At 31.2% G+C, this 24384-nt stretch overlaps 2 protein-coding genes across 5 annotated transcripts in view; one reads left to right on the forward strand and one right to left on the reverse strand.

Moving 5' to 3' along the window:
• The window catches only part of LOC129230095 (ribosome-binding protein 1-like), a 65353-nt gene extending 51712 nt beyond the window's left edge, over positions 1–13641 (forward strand). For 2 of the 4 annotated variants that reach the window (XM_054864490.1, XM_054864491.1), the window contains exons 16-20: positions 1885–1986; positions 7205–7369; positions 8609–8665; positions 9593–9637; positions 12392–13641. In XM_054864490.1, the coding sequence (XP_054720465.1) occupies positions 1885–1986; positions 7205–7369; positions 8609–8665; positions 9593–9637; positions 12392–12412 (390 nt within the window). In that variant the 3' untranslated portion in view covers positions 12413–13641. The remainder of the gene's footprint in view (positions 1–1884; positions 1987–7204; positions 7370–8608; positions 8666–9592; positions 9638–12391) is intronic. The other 2 variants (XM_054864492.1, XM_054864493.1) reach the window with 1 other exon arrangement.
• Positions 13642–15830: 2189 nt separating this feature from the next.
• Positions 15831–24384, reverse strand: part of LOC129229522 (DNA-directed RNA polymerase II subunit RPB9-like) — a 45886-nt gene continuing 37332 nt past the window's right edge. Inside the window, exons 5-6 of the mRNA XM_054863842.1 lie at positions 21902–22028; positions 15831–15989 (exon numbers count right to left, since the gene is read on the reverse strand). Of these exons, the coding sequence (XP_054719817.1) occupies positions 15927–15989; positions 21902–22028 (190 nt within the window). The 3' untranslated portion in view covers positions 15831–15926. The remainder of the gene's footprint in view (positions 15990–21901; positions 22029–24384) is intronic.

Below are 24384 nucleotides of genomic sequence, written 5' to 3' on the forward strand. Positions count from 1 at the left end.
AGTTGAGGAAATCGTTAAATCGAAGTTATACTGTGCTTCAACATTTTGCATAATTTGATACTTACTCTTTCCTTTTGGTTGGAGTGACATGTGGAATGGTTAAAGTTTTTGTTTTACATGGGGCTGAGGTGAGGGGTCTTCAGTAAGGTCTCTTCAGAAGCTGAAAGTTGGTTCATGGGTGATAAACTGCTTTGAAGCACCCCTCAAGAAAAATAGCTGCAGAAGCTCATCTAATTCTGGAAGTCCAAAATGCAGTAAAATTTGACATTAACTGACGAATATCAACGGTAACAAACCAACAACATTTGCGAGAGTCTGAGTATTTCCGGTGAATCACCAGCGAAACTCGACATTCTCCAATTTCGGTCTTTCACGGTTGCATGTGAACTACACTGCTCAAAAAAATTAGGGGAGCACATGGTTTTAACAAAATTTTGCACATAATCCTTCCTAAAACTTGTGTCAAATAAAACCACCATGTCTTGAAGCATAGCAGAAAATTTTAGGGAACTCTTATTTTTGGGAATCAACGACTTCAAAATCAACTCTAGGACTACAAAAAGCCGGAAAAAAAATATAAGAGTGGAAATTGTGATTTTGCTGAAGTCTCTTTTTTCAATGTCTGAGTGATGTAATTCAACCGTTCGACTTTTGTTTAGAAAAAGGCGACTGTGAAATGCAAGGACATGGTGATTTACCAGAATCTGTGACTTGGCTTATTATTAAGGAACTGGAATCTGAGCAATTATAACTAAGTGTAGCAGACAATGTTGGAGTGGCTAGAGTTGACATTACAAGATTGTAATTGATTCCTTGAAACTGGGAATGTGAGACATTAACGAGAGCAAAATCGCTCACTTGTTTTAAAAATATATGACAATCGCTAAATCCTGTTAACAGCTTGTCTAAACAAAACATCCAATGCTATTCAGCTGCAAAAAGTTTTGTTTGGCAAAGGACCTCTGGCTAAACAATCCGAAATATGCTTTATCATAGTGGTTTGTGTGCTGGTAGGCTAATGGCTTGTATTCTGTTGACTGCAAGATACTGTATGGATCAAAGAAGGTGGACTGCTGAACATCAAAGTGATGGGAGTTAAATGCTGTTCTCAGACAAGCACTGACTCCGTTTGAAGCATGACAACAGATGTGCATTGGTATTGCAATACAAGATGTGTATTGGTATAGTGTATTGGCGCTTGAAATAACCTCATCTTTGTTTAAGATAGATCACGCAACAGACGAGGTAGTTTGATGGTATGGATTGAAATCAGCATAGGCAGATATACAGACCTGCATATCGATCAAAATGAGAATGCCATGGCTCATAGGTATGCAGACAAAATTTTGAGGCATCATATCACATCACACTCTGCTGCAATTAGTGACTTGTTTCTCTCAAGGCATAATGCCAGAGAAAAACTCTAATGTTGTACAAATATTGGCAAAAAGAAAATTCTCAAATTTCAACAGAAATTTTTTTTCTATGTTCTAAAGGTTGTTGAAATTTTTGTGGGAGAAAAAAAATGCCGTCAGATTGAAAATTGATTAGAGTATTTGCCTGTCACGAGAAATGTCAATTGTAGAAAGGAAATTAAATGTCTTTAAATGGCTATTAAGTGTACTCTTTAACTTTAGTGTATGTTGCATATTTAAAATATAGGTACATGTTTGCTGTTTGAAGTTTTCTATAGAAAATAATTCACCATTAAAATTTGAAAATTAATCTTTGGCTAAAACTTTAGTAATTTGGTTAAGGCTTTTAAAACTCAGCAAAACTACTGATTAACAGTTTGAAATCCCTAGCATAGTCCTTGATATTGTGTAATTTTTCAGCTTTGTGACGGTAAACGTAATTGACATATGTTAAAATTGTTCTTTTTAGGTACAAAAAAATTGTTTAAATCTTTCTGATCAACTAGAAAATAAAGAAAAAATAATTTTAGAACTACAAAAGGAGAAAAGTAGGCACGAACATTTAATACAGGTTAGTAATTAATTTTCCAGCCATTAATATCTGTAGTTTAAATTTCAAACTCTGTGCTTTGTTTAATAAGAATAATCCATGTAAAATGATTTACTGTACTGTACTGTAAAAAGTTACTGTACAGTACTGTACAGTTACTGTACTGTAAAAAGATCTACTGTATATTCTATCTGACATGCAAGTACACTAATTTATTAAAATTTTTATTATAGTTTTTGTGTAACTTGTTTTAAAATCAGACATGTATTTTTATAAAAAGTGTCTATAACTTTCTAATTAGTTCATTTAAAAAGTATAGTTATACACATAAACAGTGAAATCTCATTGCAACAAAATATCGGTTTCAACATAAAAATTTTCAGCCCTGATTTAATTTCCATTTATTTTGCTTGAATTCCATTACGACGAACGAAATTTGTGGTTTCTGGAAGCTTTTTTTGGTGGGATTCCTAAGTGTAAGGTACACGTCTTTTTAAAGGAAATTTTTGTGGTCCCAGTCCCTTTGAATACAAACCCCCACATCCCGGTAAACCCAAACTTTTTGCAATCTGAACGGGGTTCAGTCGCAATTAGTTCTGATTTCTGAGGTTTCACTGTATTCTAAATAAAGTATGTAATAGTTCAAGAGAACATGAGTGCCAGACCTACGTCATAGTATAAAGGCTCAAAATGTTTTTGCGTATGGACAGAGGCAGGGACTAAAAAATGGGGAGGGAGGGGGGGGGGGGCAAAAAAAAAAAAGAGAAACCAAATTTTGCTAAGCCTGGTTTTGAGAGCATATGAGTGGTAATTGATGCAAATCTAACAGCTTAACTCAAGATTTTGATGAATTATGTACACAATAACTTCCGAAGAAACATTTAGACTTGCATTATTTATCCCAAAGTTTTTCAAGATGTCACAAACACTTGGTAATAGTGTCATCATGCAAGTATGGTTTGTTTGAGTAAAACAACTGATTTACTAATATCCAAACAACGAATACCAGGGTTCGTACAAGTCATGGAAATCCTAGAAAGTCATGGAAAAAAAAAAAAAAAACAAATTTCAGACCTGGAAAAGTCATGGAAAATTAATATTTTCATTAAAAGTTATGGAAATTTATTTTAAGTTATGGAAAAATGTCTTGGATGGTAAGAAAATAACAATAGCTGAAAGAGCGCTAGAAATATTGAATGATTTAGTAATATTGCATGTAAATTGAATGATCTCAAAACAAATCTGAGTTTTGGAATCCAATTTCATCCGCTTCTGTAACAGCCGCTCGCCCATTTCAAAATGGGATTTTATTACTGAGGCATCACTAATTTTGAATTCACCATCATTTTCAGCACTTCTTACATTTTATATTCTGTAGTAGTAGACATACACGTTCTTGATTTTTCCACGCTCCCTCAAAAAATGCAATTAAATTGCATCCGAGTTTGTTTCTTTCAACTACTTGTAAAAATTCATTAATAATTTCATTAGAGTTTATCTCCACATGTTGAAGGCTTTAGAAATTGAAGACTTTAGTCAGGCAATAGAACATGAAAATAGGGGAATTATAATATTCTAAAACAGTGATGCTCAATATACAGCTCGCAAAACTGATTATTGTGGCCAGCTGAAATATCTGGTTTAGAAAAATGAATTAGCTGAAAAGCGTAGCTTTACTTTAATGAACAAATATACGGCCAAGTTACATGGGTGATTTGTGCACTATTGACACCAAAGGACAATGTTTTTATGAAGTGAATTTATTATTGGAAACTTAGTAATAATGACTCATTCAATGTTTGTCCCATTATTACTATTCTGCCTTATTTATTAAATATTTATTAGACATTTAAACATCAGTGTATTACATTTCACTATATTTTTACTTTACTTGGATTTATATGCTAAACGCAAACCAGAATATTTTATTAGTTTTTGTAATGTGCATTGATATTTTTTAATTCTCAAGTGAGTGCTGTAATGAGGTAGTGGCAATCACGTAAAAGTTTTTCTAAAGCCTATTTCCGAAAATTGGCAATTTTGACATTAAATGGTACTATTATCTTCGTATAATAAGGTCATGAAAATTTTTATGAAGTCATGAAAAAGTCTTGGAAAAGTCATGGAATTTTTTTTATCCAAATTGAGTATGAACCCTGGAATACATAAACTAAAAGTTACTGCTTGTGCTAAATAATGTTTCGTAAACAAATATACAAAGTTCAACAAATAATTATGATCTGAAAAATTTGATGCTTCTGCTTTTTTTTATAATTTCTGGTTTTGGTTTCTAAATTAGAAAATAAAATAAATAAATTAACCGAAAAAAGTGTCCCCCCCCCCCTCTAAAATTGCCGCCACTGCGTAAAGACATCACAGGAAGTAAGAAAGGTTCGCTATTATTTAAGCTGAGTCGCCCTGGCTTTGGCAGAAAACAAGTAAAAATGTGCGTAAAGTTGCTGCAAAAGTTAAACATCATAGATTCATTCCATGTCACATGACCTGGTGTTCCCTATCCAACCTTCTTTGATTTGAAGGACGTTCTATAGAGAGGCAGACATGCCTTTGAAACTAACCTATGCAAGTTTTTAGCTTCCAAGATACAACTTATGAGGATCTTAAGATACCTCAAAAAACAAAAAAATGCCTCCAATAGGGGAACGTGTTAAACATGTCAGTTTGTTTCACAAAGCTGATCCGCCATTTTGGAGCCCTTTTTTTAAAATCGATCCTAGATCCTCAGAATTTGGGTCTTGGAAGCTGAAAATTTGTATAGGTGAGTTTCTAAGGCATATCTGTGTACCTCTATAAAATTTCGTTCTAATCAGAGATGGGCGGATGGAGAGGACGAAGTAATTTGACATGGAATGACTCAGTTTTTGACGCAACTTTTGCTACCTGTTTCCTACCAAAGCCAGTACGACTCAGCTTAAATAATAGCAAACCTTTCTTACCTGCTGTGATGTGCTTACACAATAATTTTGGGCCTTTATATTATGATGCAGGTCTGGCACTCACGAGCTTTTGCTCTAAAATCTCAAACTCATTTGGTTCATAACAGTGGTTAGAAGTAGCGCACTACAAGTAGCAACGCTACTGTAGTACATTACAGTAGTACATTAGTGTACTGTACTGTAGTACATTACTGTAGTACGCTACATTTTTTAGTAGTTTGTATTATAGCGCACCCCTTAAAAAAAGTAGTTTATAGCGATTTCTAGAAACTACTTTTAAATAAACTAAAAAAAATGTAAAGAATCAAGGTTCACAGGAATTTGACTGGAGCAAATTTTACACAAGTACATCAGCGGATGATAAATAAGAATGATAAAAATACGAGCTGACCTCAGGCATATCATTTTGACGCTGTACTTTCTATCTGTTTGATGCCATTAGTTTGTCATATTAATTTTCATATTTCACCCATATTTGTATTGAATAGAAATTGACTGAAAAAGGAAAGTATTTAAGTTATTGATAACTGCCAGTTTAGTAACTTTGTTTTTTCTGGCTGCCGAGAATGTGTCCCATGGATGAATGTTTTAGATTTCAAAGAGATTATTGTTCCAATACTGTAGAAGCACTTGTTTTTGCGTAAATGAAGATATTTGTGATTTCGGGAGTTGAAAATTTCATGAATTTTATATGGACAGACTGAAAGTTGAAAAACAAAAATATTTTTCGAGGATTAAATTTTCGTGATTACAATGGGTACACAAAAATGAAAGTCTCACGATTTTTTTTTTAGCAGTATTCACCAAATAACGCTAATATAAATGTTATCAAAGAGAATGATATTGAACTGCCCTGGCCGGATTACAATAAATGCGATCATGATAACGGACATTTTTGGAAAAAAAAGGAAAAGAAATAGATAATTCTTGGTAGTATTCCATGTTCAGATGAACTAATTTATCAATATAAATCTTTTTTTTTTTGTTCAATCCTTTTACGGTGTGTGTATTAGAGTGTCCCCAAAAAATCGAAAGTTGATATTTCAAATTGCACACTCTCTTATATTTTTTCTTTTAAGTTAAAACAATTATGAAAAAAAAGTTTCATATAATTTTAACAACGGCAACCAGTGCTGACTTCCATCTGTAACTGTGAATCAGCACTTAAAATGCTAGGCTAAATAAAAAAAAAAAAAAACTTTTTTAGAAACTTGAAATTTCTGTTGATAAAATGTTGCCCCCCCCCATACCCCTGCTAAAACTTTTATTCAAATTAAAAAAAATTTAGGTATCTCACATTTGGCCTAAAATGTATAATTTTCTTTAAAAAATGTTTTTTTCAAAACATATTTTTAAAAATGTAAGGTAAATTTTACAAAATTATGAAACATATGTAGGGTAAAGTAAGTAATTAGCATTAAATAGAAATTTTTGCTCTTCTGCAATACTTTAGTCTTGCACATAGTACTCTAAGATATGGTTTTTTTCAAGTTTAAGTTAAATTTTTCATTTTAAATAAATTGCTTTTTTATTACTCCTTTGCAATGTTGATTTGAAAATGTGTTCGCTAATAATTTTTAAACTTGGTATTTTATTTAAATTGATATGGGGTAATGTTTTTAAAGATAAATAGGGAAAAAAATAGATTTTTTGAAGAAAATTATAAATTTTTTAGGCCAAGTGTGGGATATATAAATGTTTATAAATTTGAATAAATGTGCAGTGGAGTGTGGGGTATAGAGGGGCAATGTTTTATCGACAAAAATTACAAGTAAATTTTCGAGTTAAATTTTTTTTTGTCAATTTGTCCTAGCATACAAGTGCTGGTTTACATTTTCAGACGCAAGTTGATACGGATGCCGTTGTTCAAAGTATCTGAAACTTTTTTTCAATTGTTCTGGCATAAGAGGAAAAATATACCAAGGCTATTAGACTTGGAAAATCGACTTTCATTTTTTTGTGAAACACCCTAGTGTGTATGCTTTTCATATCCTTATGTTTTGAAAAGTAGCGACAACATTTCAAAAGTAGTTTGTAACTACTTTTGAAATGTTGTCGCTACTTTTCAAAACAGTTGCTACATTTGTAGTTGCTACATTTAAAAAAAGTAGTTGTAGTTGTTGTTAACTACATTTGTAACAAAGTAGTTGCAGTTTGCTACAAAAAAATGTAGTTTTTCCACCCTCTGGTTCATAATGCTGATTTGTAAAATCTTGGTATAGAATTCTGTAACTTATTTTAAAATTTTATACTACTTTAAAGTTTGTTTTTGTGTGTTTTTTTAGGAAGTAGAAGATTTGAAAACTAAATTAGAAGATGAAAAGAAAACAAGCAAAAACTTTTCGTCTCAAATGATTAAACTGAATTCTTTAGTCAAAATAGGTCAAGATGCTTTAACCGCAGAGCAAGAAATGGTAAAAAAATTAAAAAGCCAGCTAGAAGCATCTCAAGTAAGAAAAGTTGAAAGTTTTCTTTGTTATTTTCTTTGTTCACTTGTTTCACATAAAATTTTCATTCAAAGAGAAGGATTGTGTTTTAAAATTACCATAAGCCTTTTTTTTAAATGAAATTTTTATTTTTTCCATATAAGTAGGCTTTATATCATATAAAAATATCCTCAAAAAACGGAATAAAAATACAAATAAAATTTTAAAAAATCTGTGCATGTCTCAAAAGAAAAATGAAGATCTTATGAATTAGAAGAAATGCATAAAATTATTTATCCCTCCTAATAACTTAAGAACAATCTGACTTGAATTTTTTTTTCTCTGATATAAAATATCACTTGGGACATTGGTCTTATAGTTATTTTTTCATATTTGCACAATTTCCTTTTTTTTTTTGCAACTGAGAAGAGCTGAGGAAAATTCAGAATTTAACTGTATGGAGAAAATTTAATTCTTTATCTGTATATCTTGTTGCTACAGAACAACAGTAGGATATATTACAATTGTTCCTAGGCTGAAATGTCTTACTGTAGCTCTGAGGCCTCTCTCTCTCTCTCTCTCTCTCTCTCTCTATATATATATATATATATATATATATATATATAAATGTATGTCTGTGTGTGTTTATTGTTCCTTATATGAATCCAGTCTACGTCAGATTTTTGCTAAATTTGGCACAGAAATCCTTTGATGCTCAGGAATTTTCCATAGAGGGAATCCCTTAGCCCCCAGCAAATCTGAAAAAGAATGCTTACACCAATTATGGCTGAAAACATTCCTCATAATATTGAGGTTATAGTCATGACAATGTCTAAATTTTTGAAGTTATTAAAAAAAAAATAATAAAAAAAAAACTTTATTTCAGCATTATCTTGTGCTATAAAATAAAGCAGGACAATATATCATGGGCATGTTTATTGTAGTAAGTGTTTATTCTTTAAAATTTCTAAATAACTAATTTAGCAAATTAACTGAACAACAATTTAGCATGTTACAAAATAAATGAATTTCTGCAGCATTCAGAAAGACTAGCAAATTGGCTTCAGAGAAATGTTACCAAAATTTTGTTTTAAATGCAGAAAATGTAAAAAATTTGATTAATATTTGTATTTTTTTGACCAAGGTTTAAAAAAATATTGTATCTACAATCAAAATTCGAACCTTTTTTTTCCCCTGTAAAAGCAACAACTACTCGAGAATTTTAAAATTATATTGTTAACCAAAGTTTTTTTTTCTTTTTAGGTGTCGACAGCAAATGGCAATTCCAGTACTATTCAAAGCTCAATTGCAAATAGCGAGGTATGTTTTGACTGTTCGAGGCAGTATGAATTATATACGAAAAACCAAAGTGATATTACTGATTGACTTATGTGCCAAAAATTTCATTATTATTGCTAATATTTTTCCATTAAAATAACTTATAACAAACAAATAACAATCTAATGATACTTCCTTCTTTTTGAACTAATAAAAAAAGCATGTTAAAATAACAATAATGTTTAATTTTCTGAATTTCTCCCTATTAAACAAAATAGAGTTCTAATATGAGCTAACGTCATAATTTGATGAGCATCAAGACTTTGTTATTTAATGGGAAAAAAGGCAAACATTTATTTACTGATTTAAAATATATTGATTGAACAAAAAAATTCCAAACTTTTAAGTCTTAATTACTATGAAATGCAATCAATCGAAATATTTTAAATACATTTATTGACTAGAAACATTAAAGCAATTGCTTAGATCGACTATGAAAAAGCAAGTATTTTTCTCTATATATTGGCTACCTTCATAAGGTTATTCCTGCTCAAATAAACAGTAAATTATAATAAATGAAAAAAAAAATCTAGCAAAATATGATTTTTAGTGTAAAGTAGAGAGAGAGAAGAATTTAATTTTGAAATATTGGGTGAAATGATGGAAAAATTTCTCTGAGTTAAGTTTACAAACAGAAGCTCAAAAATTTCATACCAATAAAATTCATTGGGACTGTCAACTGTTTGTAAAACTGTCGTTAACTTTTCAAAAAATTGGTGGCATATTAAACAATGGTGCAACATAAATTTACCTCATACTTTGAGGTTGTTGAATTAAAGTTCAGACTTAAAGATATTTATGCCTTGTGTTTTGAAATTACATACATACTTTGAAACTGCGTTTCTCAAATATTAATATGACAGCTTCGTCTAGCAATTTCTTGACTTTCAAATACATGTGTTCTTACAGTCTCAACCAAAGACCAAGAGTTCCGACAAATCGAAAAAGAAATCGGTAAGACAGAAACTTAAAACACCACCTTGATTCTTCAGCATGATTTATATCCTTGCATGAGTTTACAATCTTTTTATTTCTTGATATTTTTATCTGAAAGTTAAAGTAAAATTAAATACTTTGCAGTGAGAGTTATTTTCTCTAACTGTATGTTTCTGCCCTTTTGCTATCTCTAGGGAAGGCACAAAATGACAGGTATGTTCATTTTTGCCTAAAATTCTTTGCATGTATACCTATCTATTAGTTTCCTTTCATGGTGGTGGTGAATTACACGAGCTGAATGGTGAAAATTTTCAAATGGCATTTCTATCGGGGAAAATTGAAAAATTGTTTTCCCTCGCATTAGAATTTTATTTATTTCATGAAAATCAGTGTTTTTTTTTTTTTTTTGCAAAACACATTATTTATTGTATAAAATAGATTTTTGTTGGTTTTTCTTGCATGTGTATGCATTATCATTGATTTGCTCTGACGCCTTTTTTTATATGAATGTATGTATGTGTGGTCTCTTTTTTATTTAGATAATAGGTACATTTTTATCGTATTGTTTTTTTTTTTTTTTTTTTGAAAAAAAAAATCTTACTGTGAAATAATTTAATGTTAAATTCTCCTGTTACACAGTTATATTTCGAAAGGTCTCTTTATCTTAATTATGTTATTAGTGTCTTGGCAAACAAAGAAAATGTTAGCAATTTAGTCTGGCTTATTATTATTTTTCATTTTTTTGATAGCATATATTGATTCCTCCTAAAACTTTTAACTACATCAAAGTTGACATACAAAGAAAAAAAAATGTATAAAAAATATTTTATTTTATTTTTTTGTAAAATAAGAATTACACTTTTTTTAATAAAAATTAATAAAAAGTAATTTAAACTTCAGATCAAAATTTTTTAGATTGAAAATATTTTAAAGAAAAGTATGTTTTAGTGAAACGTGTATTGGTTATTAAAGATTTCTTCCTTTGAGCATTAATAGTTCATTTATGAATTTTATATTACTGGAAGGTATAAAAAGAATTAGGAAGGGAAAACATAGAAGTGTGGACCCATTAATTTTCAATTGCTTCTATTTAACTTACTTGCCTTTTTCTTCACTGTCTCATCCTAGTAGTATAATAAATAGTCGGAAAGAAAAGAAATAAATTTAATACTTCTGATCTGTGCATCTCTGATACATTTAACCCTGAACAGATCAGAATAAAATTTTTAAAATTTGTATTTAGTAAAGAGGAATTTCTTGTTCAAATATACTCTAAGTGTCCAAAAAAATGTTGCGGTCAAATTTTAAACGTTCCAATTTTGGAAGCAGGTGATTCAATGAGTATTATAAATCTTTGCTCGATGCAAGCTTAAAATGCGGGCATTGCACTAGAAGACTGTTTAGTATGAAGTAAGTATGGCTAGAATCGGTAGTTGTGATCAAGGAAGTGATGTAACAGAGTTCAAAAAGGGGCTAATTGTTGGCCTGTACCAGTGGTATAGGATTGCAAACTGTTCAACGTATTATTAAAAGGTGGAAAGATGGCGGAGAAGCTACCTGTTTGCGACATCTTTGTGGTCGTAAATCCATTCTGGACGAACGTGACCGGCGTTCTCTGAAGCGATTAGTAAAGAAAAATTGCAAGAAATCGACCATTCAACTTACAGCACTCTTCAATGAGGGAAGTAAAACAATTTCCAAGTGCACAATGCAACAAGAGCTTCAAAAATCGGGACTAAGAAGCTGTGTTGCAATAAGGAAGCCATTTGTGAGTGCCATTAATCGAAGAAAGAGACTGCAATTTGCAAAATATCATAAAAATTGGACTGTTAATGATTGCGGAAAGCTCATGTGGTCCGATAAGTCAAGATTTACGCTCTTTCAAAATGACAAACGTATAAGGAAGCCATTTGTGAGTGCCATTAATCGAAGAAAGAGACTGCAATTTGCAAAATATCATAAAAATTGGACTGTTAATGATTGCGTAAAGCTCATGTGGTCCGATAAGTCAAGATTTACGCTCTTTCAAAATGACAAATGCCTCAGGGTTCGAAGAGAGCCACACGAAGCAATGGACTCGACATGTCTCGTTCCCACTGTGCACTCTTTCGGAGGCAGTGTAATGATTTGGGGTTTTTTCTGTTCATCTGGATCAGGCTCGGCTGCATTGTGCACCAACCAAATGAAGTCTGCACAGTACCTTAACATCTTGGTATGATCATATTGTGCCATCTATGGATTTATTTTCCTGACGATAGTGCCAATAGATGCTCCAAAAGGATAACGCCCGAGTACACCAAGCTACAATTGTTAAAAACTTGATTTGATGAGCACGATGCATCATTTCAACACATGATTTGGCCTTACCAAGTCCAGACCTTAATCCAATGGAGAATCTGTGGGACGTACTCAAAAAGGATTTAAGCTCACACACCACTTTCTTCATCTATCGAACATTTAGGAGACCTCTTGATAGAATTATGGGCGAAAATAAAAATAGATACTCTACAAAAGCCACTGCGTATGAAAGCTGTAATACGTGCAAAAGGTGGTCCAACCAAATGTTGCAACTTTTTTTTTTTGGACATGTAGTGTATAATGGTAAATTGACTTTTCATTATTATCTGTTGACAAATTTACTGTTTTTCAGTTCTCAATTTTACATCTAATCAGAATAAATAAATTTCAGAAGTAAATCCTAGTAATGTGCCAGAATTTACTTTAAGTGATTAAATATTTTTATGCCGATTAATATTCTTTTTCAATTTTCAGGATGCTTCGGTTAAAAAGTAAGATGATTTGAAGAAGAGAACTATTTCCAGACATGCATTTTGAAACACTGATGTTTGTTAATATTATAGACTTTACAAAGTTGTTCATGTTAAAAACAATTTTCTAAACCTCAATGTTATTACTGAAGAGATTTAATATTCTTGTATCTTGCAACAGTGCCTGAACTACCTTTTTTTTTATTTCATTATTATTTTTTTTTTTATTTTAGTCAGACATTTGTGGCAGCCCCAGTGTTTTATTAACTAGATGATTGACATCATTTCAGATAATGAAATGAAATTTGTTTTACATCAAGTAACTAAGAGACTTGATTAAAACTGACATATCTCCTCCATTATTCGTTTTAAAATCTAATTTTAATAAACAATTTTTGAGAGAAAGTACACAGCACTTATACTGTGGAATATTTGTGTCAAATGTGCAGGATGTTGCTTCTATATTTTGTACTAGTTATTTTATATAAATTATAATTTATATTATTTAACAACATGTGTTAAGAGTTTATGTGTTATGTGATTATGAAATTATTTTAGAGTTATAATATATAAATATTAGATTATATTAATTTTCAATGAGAGAATTTGAAGTACAAAATAAAAGTTATTTAATACAAATATATTTGTGCATTAGATATTTTTATTTAAAATATGAAATCGACTTTAAAAAAGGAAAACTTTGATTTTTCTCACCTTTGACCTTTAAAAGATTATGTGAAAATATTTTAAATTTTTGCTTTATTTTTACTATTTTATAAAAGATCAGCAGCTATTTTAATTTGCTCATGTTATTCCTTTAAATGCTTTTTAATATTTCTACAATACTTGTGCTGTATAAATGTCTCATTTTTTCTTTAAATTCTTGAACCCAATTTTTAGGAAATTTCAAATTGTGGTCATTTAACAAATTTTAAAATGAAAAATTTCCCCCCGGAAAACAATAACATTTACTACCTTTTTTGTTGTATATTATCTTCTGAACATTTTGCATCTGATAGTGTTTACAAAAGGGAAAATACATGGGACCAATGTTTATATATACTTTTAATATAAAAATCTGTTTTGTACTGTACAACTATGTACTTAAGTCTTTTGTAGTACTTTGTTGTGAATATGAATTGTAATTTGCTGCGTAATTATAAAAAACTCAAGGTTGCAACGCTGGCAGTGTAACCTCATTTTCCTTGAAACATGCTTGCTTTGTTGTTATGGAATAAAGTTTATTATTCATAATATTTTGGTTGCTTTTTGACTCTTTGTCGTACATGGGAAAATAAAAGTTAAACCAGAAAAGCAGAAAAATACAGGTTTTTTTAAAAACATTAAAATATTTTTCGATTACGAATTTAAAAAATCATACTGTATACAGTAAAACCTGTGAAGTTGACCGCTTTTTTTCAGGCACGGAATTAGCCTTTATCATATAAATCAATTTTTGTAAGTTGACCACTTAAGTAGTGCACCACAAGTGGTCAACTTACACAGGTTTTACTGTATCCTCATATGAGTAATATTTTAATAATTTGTGTAAAATCGGCATATGTCATGGCCATGTATAAAGAACCTTAAATTTTTACAGTGCTTGAAAGGAAGAATTCATATATTTCTATCGGAAATTGAGGCTTGACCGATTAATTAGCATCAGCAGCTGATGCTGCTAACTTCGAGAAAAAAAGTCATTGGTCTTGAAAAACATCTAAATACTGATGTTTTTTGGAAAAGAAAAATGAATGAAGACAGACTTTTATATAAATCTAATTTTTACGTACAACATAAGGATGGAAATCAGCCAGCTTTTGCTTCTGGATTTCGGAATACGCTAAATTTTGGATAAAAAACGAAATTTTCACATGGAAGTTTTGAGGTGGGATTTGAGAATTTTATACACTTTAATTGGAATAATTACCTTATATATTTGCGGTTAGTCTAGCAATTTAGTACAAAACATGAAGTTCAAATTAGGTTGATCGACTAATGTTGCGGTGCGAAATTACTAAAATTGTTTCTTCGAGAGCAGGAATATAAAATCTGTTATTTTCCCAATTTCATATTTTTCCCCACTTTGCTGTAATTTTTGATATGAAATTTTCATTAAAAATTTAGTTACATAAATATGTCTTCGGTTCGTACCAAGCTATCATATTTATTTATCCATCCACTTTTTATTCTAAAGCTTGCGATAGGTTTCTACAACAGGATGGCAACAACTGTTAAAAAAATTTCCCCGATTAAATTTACCAAATTATGCAGTCCTCAACATAAATACAGTTGTAGTCAGTTGTGACTCTGAATAGGAATAAGAAATTTACCAAATTACTCTGATTTATGTTGCCAATGATAATGGTTTCCTCTCTTTGCTGTACTTGAAAGCCAATGTATGTTACTAAAAGATGTTCAGCTCTTAATTAAAAATGAAATTCAAAATTATGCTGTTTTTTTAAAAGTTAGGGTTGATAATTTTAGAAAAACACATTAAGTGAACTTCATTGAAAAGAATGAATTATCTTCATTGGAAATATTTTGGGAAATTTAAAACAAATCTTTATTTTCAGTAGCCACTTAGCATAAAAATCACTCTTAAAGACATAAGTGTAATCATAAAATAACTAAAGTTTATATTGAATTAATTTTTAAAAAAAATTTCAACAGGTCCAATTTCAGGCGAAAATTAACAAATTTCTCGCAAAAACAGAAAGGTTATTTTTAAGGATGTACCTACAGTTAATACCACAAACCCATGTCTTTGCAAAATGTTTCAGCACATCAACAGTTAGTGTTACTTGCAAAATTCTGGTAGGCAGCTAGTTGAGTATTGCTTTAATTGTAAACGAGAACTGTGTCCTTGCAAAAAGAAGTAATAATACATACACAAGTATATTAGAAGAAAATTGGGTATTTTTTCCCGGAACTTTACATTATCTACTAATTGCAGCTACTTCTAAAAAGCTGTCAACAAGCTAATTGCATAAAAGTTCGTTTCCAGAAAATGAAATGCTAAAAGTCTCATAAACAGGTTATGTTAATATATTTGTGAATAAACAGGACAACTACTATGGGAAGGTAAAACACAAACTGTAAATTTTTTATTTTTGTCATCTTTGTTCACTTTTGCTTTATTGTATTCAGTTTCTTAGTTGGTTTACGCTAAATATAAAGCATGAAAAAAAGCATAAAATTCAAACTTTTCATTATTAGTACGGAATCCAAAACTATAGTTAAAGCAAACATAACCTGGCAGCATTATGAAGGCTATGCAGATCCTAATCACAGCATATGTATGACAGTGCCAGGTTTGGTCTGCTCCAACTCTAGTTTCCTCAAATATTTCAAAATCTTTCCAGCAGATACTATGCTTCATCTTCCCATGGCAGAATTAATAAGCTATTAATTTAACTACAAGACATTTGTTTATCAATGATAAAAGAAATTTATTCACAAATTATTAAATGAACATAACAAATGATGAATGATTTGTAAACAAGAGTATTTCGTCTTTCTTTATTTTTTATCTTCTTGATTCATTCTGTCCATCTATGAGTACAGTTGCCATTTGTACACACATAGTACAATCTCATTTCATCCTAGAAATAATAAATAGATTTTCAGATTTCATGAATTAAACTTTTTTACAATGTATTAAGACTTTGAAATTTATTAGCAAAATTGATGCATCGACGCGGATGGTTCAAAAATTTTATCCATCTGCATCGACCCTGAAAAGCATCTAAATGCCGATGTTTTTTGAAAAAAAAATACATTTTATTTAACTACTTGCCACTGCATGATTAAAAGTAAGAACAGCAAAGGGCCCGAAATCTGGTTACAACGTTACCAATACCAGTTTTGGACTTGGGAAATATGACGAGCTTCGGATCACCGCTAATATTTTCACAACATGGTAGACACTAATAAAACACTCTGAGAGTTTTGATAATTTTATGCTCTAAAATTGATATAATTACAGTCTGTTTTTGCATGTTAATCGAGCAATTCAGTTCGAAAAACAAGGCTCCAATTTGGGGGATCAACCAATGTGGCGGGACAAAATCTCAGAATTTTTTTCTTCCTGAATTGAAATTGTGTTCCTCAATAGTTTCCCGATTCAGCTTACTCTTTTTAACTAAAGAGTAAACACTAAACAAATCAACACTTGCATATTCAGACATATAATTTGGGCCTTCAATCGTAGATTTCAACTGCAGTAAAAAGCTTAATCATGAGAATAGTGCGGGAAACGCCCAATTCAGTGTTTGCATAGTGATTAAAATCCCTAAAAAGTCATTTTTTCTTTCTCGCTTTTAAGACCTAAAGAGAATGCAGTTTTATAACTCAATTTTAATTTTACAATTTATTCTTTACAACTTTATAACTCATCGTCTAATAACAGAATTTTTTAAAAGAATACTAAGCACTTTTCACAATGCACTCAAAAGGACGGAATAACTTTTCTAGATCACAAAGGACAATTTAAGAATTCCTGTAGTTTTCGAAAATTCCAAGAAAATGACACTACAAACAAAGAAAAGTGCAGCTCAAGTCATGAAGAGAGAATTTCTTATCTAGCTTTCAATCATAACTTTGAGTTTGGTTTGAAATGACTAGAACCTCACTTTTCTTCGTTTGTGGTGTCATTTTCGAAAACTACAGGAATTCTTAAATTGTCCTTTCTGACACAGAAAAGTTATTTTGTCCTTTTGAGTGCATTATGAAAAGTGCTTATCATTTTTTTCTTTTTAAATTCTGTTATTTTATCCTTTTTAGTGTAAATGTATTTCAGAAATAGAATAATTTTATCTTCACGAAACTTCCCCGCATTTTTTCATATAAATGCTCGGTACTAAAAGGGAAAAAACCTATATATGTCTAAAAGTTTAATCAGTTGGCACTAAAATTTAATCCTTATTCCTCTCTAGGATTTATACTTGCTAATTTCATGCCTGCTTCAGAGAAGCCTTGATTCAAAATTTTCATTGTGATTGCTTTTAACGTTACTGTTGCAAGGCAACAAAATTTGTAACAATGAGTTTTATATTTAAACATTTAATCGAGAAATTACATGAAATTTGCTGTTTTCCATCCTAACTGAAATGATAATTTTAATCTAGAATTTTAATTTTTCAGCGCTAAGTAGTGCCTTTACGACTAAGCAAATCATTTAGTGAAAACCCGAAGTCTCTAAGTAGTCTACTTGCAAATATAAGCAAAACTAGGCCATAGATTTCTCTGTGACAATCAGGCCAAGTATAATAAAAGTTCTTAAAAAATGGTTGCATGTTGTAATTTTACTTTCACAGTAGTTTTTTTTTTTTTTTTTAATTTTTCTTTAGGAATGAATGTTGAAGAAAAAAAATTACATTTTCTGAAATTCTATATTCAATTTTCCCGCTGATTTTATTGATATAAACAAATTAAGAAAATCTTTTACCCACAGCTATTAAGGTAAGCAATTAAAGAAAAATTAATATAATTTTGGCAATTCTAATATTATTGAATGTTGAAATTTTTTTAAACAATTACATGAATTCTTTTATTCTCTAAAGCCCATTATATCTTTCAGATAACTCTTAATTTGTTTCGCCAAAACATAATTATCTGCTATTAATGATGATTGACAATATGAAGCGCACTCAGTCAGTATTCACGTTCAGTATACTGCTTAAAAAAACTCTGGATTGCTAAATTCAGCTTGGGGCTGCTTCAGGATCTTTGCCCAGCTTGGATAATTGCTTTGGGATCGGGATTGCCTGCAATCCCGATAACGATATATGCACACACGTATACAACACAACAGTGGCGAAACTAGAAAATATTTTATAGATGGGGGGGGGGGGGGGGTGCACCGCAAGTGGTCAACTTACACAAGTTTCACTAGGAGGTTTGCTATATAGGCAGGTATAAAATGACGTTCGAGGCAATCAATTGTACTGCTTTATCTCGCAGGACCGTTTCTACTTTCATCTTTTCTGCCTATCAGAATAAAATGCTACCTTATTTTCCTACATTTGGTAGATGGGTACTCCCCTCTTAATTTGTTAAAATCAATTTAGAATTACAATTTATAAAAGAAAGATGTAACTTGCAAACACTGCAAAAAAAAAAATAAATAAATAAATAAATCTTTACTAATAACAAAGCAGAAAATAATCACAAGAAACCCATTATCTAAATATTTATTATCTTTACTAAAAATTATGCGGAAAGTCTCTCTGTCCGGAGGATGTCTGGATGTCTGTGACGCGCATAGCGTCTAGACCGTTCGGCCGATTTTCATGAAATTCGGCAAAGTTAGTTTGTAGCATGGGGGTGTGCACTAGGGGGGGGGGGGTCAATTTTGACTTTTTTCTGAAATCGAAAACGCCTGTGGTGGGAAAAGTTGTGTATTGGCATCAAATGCTCGCATAAAAATTTTTTTGGAAATCAAAATATATTTAGATCCCCCGCCAGCCCCTTAAAGTTTGGCCAAATATGTAAAAATTGACATTTTTAAATTTTTTAAAAAAAAAATCTTATGTATAGTATTTTTAATCGCCGGTGGTGGGAAAAGTTGTGTATTGACATCTAATGTTCATTAAAAAAAATTTTTGGTAATTAAAATATATTTATACCTTCTGCCAGGTCCCTGAAGTTTCGCTAAATATGTAAAAAATGACTTTTTTAAAACTTTTTTTTCTTTTCTTAATGTATTTTTTTTAATCACCTGTAGTGTAAATAGTAAATAGTAAGACCCTTTGTTTGTGAACAAAATAATTATCATATCGTATTACATATACCACCCCTGCCGGGAATCTGAAATTGCGCGTTTTGCCTTTTTTCTTTGCTCCTTCTGCTTAGTTTTAACTGTCAAAGAGACAGATGGTGTGATTCCTCTGAATGTTTATTTTTCTTCTTCTCTGTGATATAATGAAACTATTTAAATCACCCACCCCCAGTCTGACAAATCGGCCTGTTCTTGGCACTTAGCCACGCATATATGAACCAAATAGAAATCGTAACGAAAAACTCAAAGCAAAAGAATTGGTACAGTGAATGAAGTGTTATCAAGCATATTAGACTATTTAAAAACAACCCAAGTATCTACTGTGGATTTAATTGCAGTAGGATCAGATGGAACAGCAGTCAATACTGGTGTGAAAGGTGGTGTAATGCAACTGTTTGAGCTGCATTTAAAAAAGACCGTTGCAGTGGCTCATATGTCAATTGCACGCCAATGAGCTACCTTTACGCTATCTGTTACGGCATCTTGATGGAAGCACTACAGGTCCTTTTACATATAACTGTCCTATAGGGAAGCTTCTTGGCACATGTAAGCAGCTAGGATTGTCAACTTGCTTTTGATTTGTCAACAGTTGATACAGACGGACTTGGCACTGACCAAAAATACTTGTATCAAATATGTCAAGCAATATGTTCAGGAAATTGTTCAACATCACTGTCCACCAAATCACCAGGAAAGCTATCTCATGCTAGGTGGTTTACAACAGCAAACAGAGTACTTCATTTGTATGTTGGTACAAAAGAGTCATCGCTGGAAATAGGGACTATTGTAGAATACATTGTAAAAGATGTGTGCAAAAGTTTGATTTTTGATTAAAACTGAGCCTTCAATCACATGCGGTGCACAGCATCTTTGGGAAGTTATCCACTACTCAAGATATCTTAGCGATGATCTGAAATCAGTAGTTGACCCTGTTATATAAAGAAATGGTTTTTTTGGTCATCCAGAAAACCTGCTGATAGCCATGATCAACGGCACGCGATCCTCAGTAAGGAAGTTAGGCTACAGAACAATCCTGAAGGCCCGAACTCTTACTAATGAAACAGTTCGTGATTTTGTCATTCCACCTCTAAATTTTCCAGCAAAAGACTATACAGAATTGATAAATTGGCAAAATTGTGTCCTTACAGACCCTCCACTCACCAAACATATACCCAATGCGGAACTTGAGAAAGTAGCTGAAACGAGAGACGTTATTGAAAGTGAGTTGTGGAATTTACCATGTCATACACAAGCGGTAAAAAGAGCAGTTAGGTTGGTGACAGAATCATCTTTATCTGTGTGGAGCAACACGCCATGATGGCTTTATACGTACAACATTGGCTTCCCGAAAATTAATGCCAAAATTTGAGAACAAAGCAATGTGCAAGGTGTAAAACTTCTTTATTACAAAAAACTCCGAGGTGAATTCTTAGTCATTTTCCCCTAATACTTCGGGAAAATGAGCGAAGAGCTGCTGTAAAACTGCGACGACGGACTTCTGGTACTTTAATCTTTTATACCTATGTTTTAATCCTGAAGAATTCTATAGTGTTATTATAGAAAAATAATGTATAAAAAATGCTTAGTTTAAAAAAAAAAGTGTTGGATAAAATTTTTGCTTTAAAACGTCAAAATTTTAAAAATTATGAAAATATTCCAAATTTTACCGGTTGAGCGGAACTTGAATATTATTATTTCCTATGAGTGAAGAATCTTACCAGGCAATCATTTTCACTACGGGTGATTAAAAAAATCAAACATGAGAAATTTAAAAAATAACAAATAAATGTCAATTTTTCCATATTTGGTGAAATTTCAAGAGACTGGTGAGGGATCTAAATATATTTTGATTACCAAAAAAAAATTTATATGAGCATTAGATGTCAATACACAACTTTTCCCACCACAGGCGATTAAAAATATTATACATAGGATTTTTTTAAAAAAAATTAAAAAATGTTAATTTTTACATATTTGGCGAAACTTTAAGGGGCTGGCGGGGGATCTAAATATATTTTGATTTCCAAAAAAAATTTTATGCGAGCATTTGGTGCCATTACACAACTTTTCCCACCACAGGCGTTTTCGATTTCAAAAAAAAGTCAAAATCGACCCACCCTAGTGTGCAGCTCAAAGCGATTTTTTGAAAATTCGATGTGGTTCCTTTTTTTTATTCCAATTTTAAGAACAAAAATATCATAAGATGGACGAGTAAATTACAAAATTATCATAACGTGGAACCGTAACATTGGCACAAGCCAATTGGCGAGTTTTGAAATTATCATAACGTGGAACGGTAACATGGGTACAAGCCAATCGGTGAGAAAATTTACCATACATTATTTGTAAATATACAGGCGAACCAAAAGATCTTTTAATTTTTCTATTACGGGCAAAGCCTTGCGGGTACCACTAGTAAATAAATAAATAAACAAAAAGAAAATTAAAATTTCTACTCCAAGTCCTATTACAAAAAGACAAAGAATTTTTTATTATTATTGAAAAATGTTTTTCAATTCTAATTCTAGAAACAAAAGGCAAGATTTCAAAAGTACAGGCATAAAGGCTTTCCTTCACTTCATGTGTTTATTTAAGTACATAATAAAGAGAAAAGAGATAAATTTATTCCAGACACACTGTTAAAAGTTAGAAAACGAAGAAGAAACCTACCATAAAGTGTTTTGAAGCCTAATATTAATGACAAATTAATCTTAAAAACTAAAAATCACAACAAACCTCAGCTCTTCTGCTCTGAGCTTGAAAGAATACAGATTCCTTGTGACCACATTTTGGACAGACATGATCTTCCGTCCTTGGTAATGTGGGATCATGGATCACATCAGATACTATTTGTGTCAACTCACTAAAAAAATAATCATAATGAGCCTATGTTAATTCTGAATTAAAAGACACTCAAAATATTGAAAACCAAATTAACAAAGATTCAACTACCTGCTTAATGTGATGGTGGTTAATGTTACTAAACGCTTATTGTTATCAAAATCGCTCGGTTCTGATTTTTTCTATTTATATCTATGGTTACATTATAGCTTAATATGATCATTACAATGTTTAAAGTTATCAATTTTGAAATTATGGATGGAGTTTCTGTTGGAACAATCAGAATCCTGCAACATTTAAACAGAAAATTACTATTCTAAATTTTACAAAAAAAAAAAAAAAAAAGACCAGGAAGCTAAAAAATGATGGAAAATCCTTTACATACAACATCTCAGGAGTTCAATCCATGTATAGAAATAATAAGTGTAATGATTGCACTTGATTCTAGTAATTAAAACCAAATAAAATTTTCAGAAGAAAGTGTCCTTCAAACTTTGTGGCCAAAGGGCAATTTTCGAAAATTTCTCGCGACTGACGGGCCAGTATCCAGATAGAGAAAACTGAGAAAACTCATTACACGAAATGAAATTCAGAAACACTAGTAAATTTTTGTATGAAAACTAATTGACACATGAGACAGTGAGAAGCAAAGGGATGTAAGTTGGCATTTTCAAGTTTCGAGTAAAACGACTTTAACCACTTTGGCGGCTCTAATTCAAGGAAAAATTGTAGCCATATTGCAGCAGGTTTTCGCACGTTAGTTTCACTGCAGCACACAGGGGCGTAGCTAAGGGGGGGGGTTTTGGGGACAAAACCCCCCCCCGAAAAGTTAGTCTCAAAAAAAAAGAGAAAAAGAAGAGAGAAGAGAAAGAAAAAAGAAGAAAAGGAAAAAATTCCAAGCGATTATATATATATATATATATATATATATATATATATATATATATATATATATATATATATATATATATATTATGTATATATATATATTATATATATATATACATAATACTTCTCCCCCTGAAAAGTGTCAAGATTATCTTCGACCACGCCTGCCTTTTAGTTCGCACGAGTGACTTCCAATGCTCCCCATTCCTGGGCGTGTTCGACGGTCAGTTGTAGAAAGGTGTAAAGAGAAGGGATTTGAAACGCATTGAAAACAGATACTTAAACGCTTGGCTTCGTTCTTCTGAAACAACATCGTGTTACTATGCTTTTCAACACAATGTGTGTATAATATTACACATCAACACTTCGACAAGCGCATACACTATATGACCAAAATTAGTAATTCGGTATTAGGAAACTTTGAAAAATTCAGTTTTACGGATTTCTCCAGAAATAAGAAGCTAATTCTGTGTAATTTTTTTCAAATAAAAAGTATACTCCAGTTATCATTTTCCAATAAAAAGTAAGTCTATTCAGTTAGGGGACTAGCAACAATATGAGGAAACAAAAAAAGGTTTTTGATCTTCTTTTACTGTAAATAGCTTAGAATACGCTACAACTTTCAGAAATAAGTTAAAGAACTATGTAGAATTCATTTTTATATTTTGGTGAAAATATCACTTGAAACTACGGAGACATAAGCATTTCTTTGAAAAATACAAATTGTTTTTGACGGTTTTCGGCTCATAACACGCAGTTTTCCGTCAAACGTTACTAAACTTTCAGAATATTTCACAGCATACTTGAGAAATATAGTAATAAAATTTGAAGTAAAAGTATTGAAAATTTGATGAAATATGAACGTTTAAAGCAATTATTTTTTCACTGTGCATGCACGAATTATAAGAAAATTATAACTTTCATAATCCAAATTCCAGATAGATCCTTCAACTATTGAAAAAATTCCACTTGATACCTTTACAATTTGAAAAGTTGTCAGCTATCTAATAAGCCGAATTCTTGGATAGGCGACGAAGCATGAGGGATCGTTCGCAAATAATCCGTTTTTATCATGAATCATTTTGCACGATAAGAGGAAAGTTTTGCCAGTTTGAGAACTACCCCTTATCATTCATTGCCTAGCCAAGAATTATTGAAATTCGGCTCATTTGAACACTGATAACTTTTTAAATTTTAATGATATCGAAGTGTAATTTTTTTATGAGTTGTAAGATCTATCTGGAATTAGAATTATAAAGGTTATAAATTGTTATCTTTCGCGCATGCACAGTGAAAATATAATTGCTTTAAACGTTCCTATTTCATCGAATATTCAATATTTTTGCTTCACATTTTATATTATGCTTCTCTTGTACGCTGTCAGACATTCTGAAAGTTTAGTATCGTTTGAAGGAAAACTCTGCATGTTATGAGCCAAATATCGTCAAAAAAAAATTGTATTTTTGAAAGAAATACTTTTATCTTTCGTA

The sequence above is a fragment of the Uloborus diversus genome, chromosome 9 (assembly GCF_026930045.1).
Source record: "Uloborus diversus isolate 005 chromosome 9, Udiv.v.3.1, whole genome shotgun sequence".
NCBI lineage: Eukaryota > Metazoa > Arthropoda > Arachnida > Araneae > Uloboridae > Uloborus > Uloborus diversus.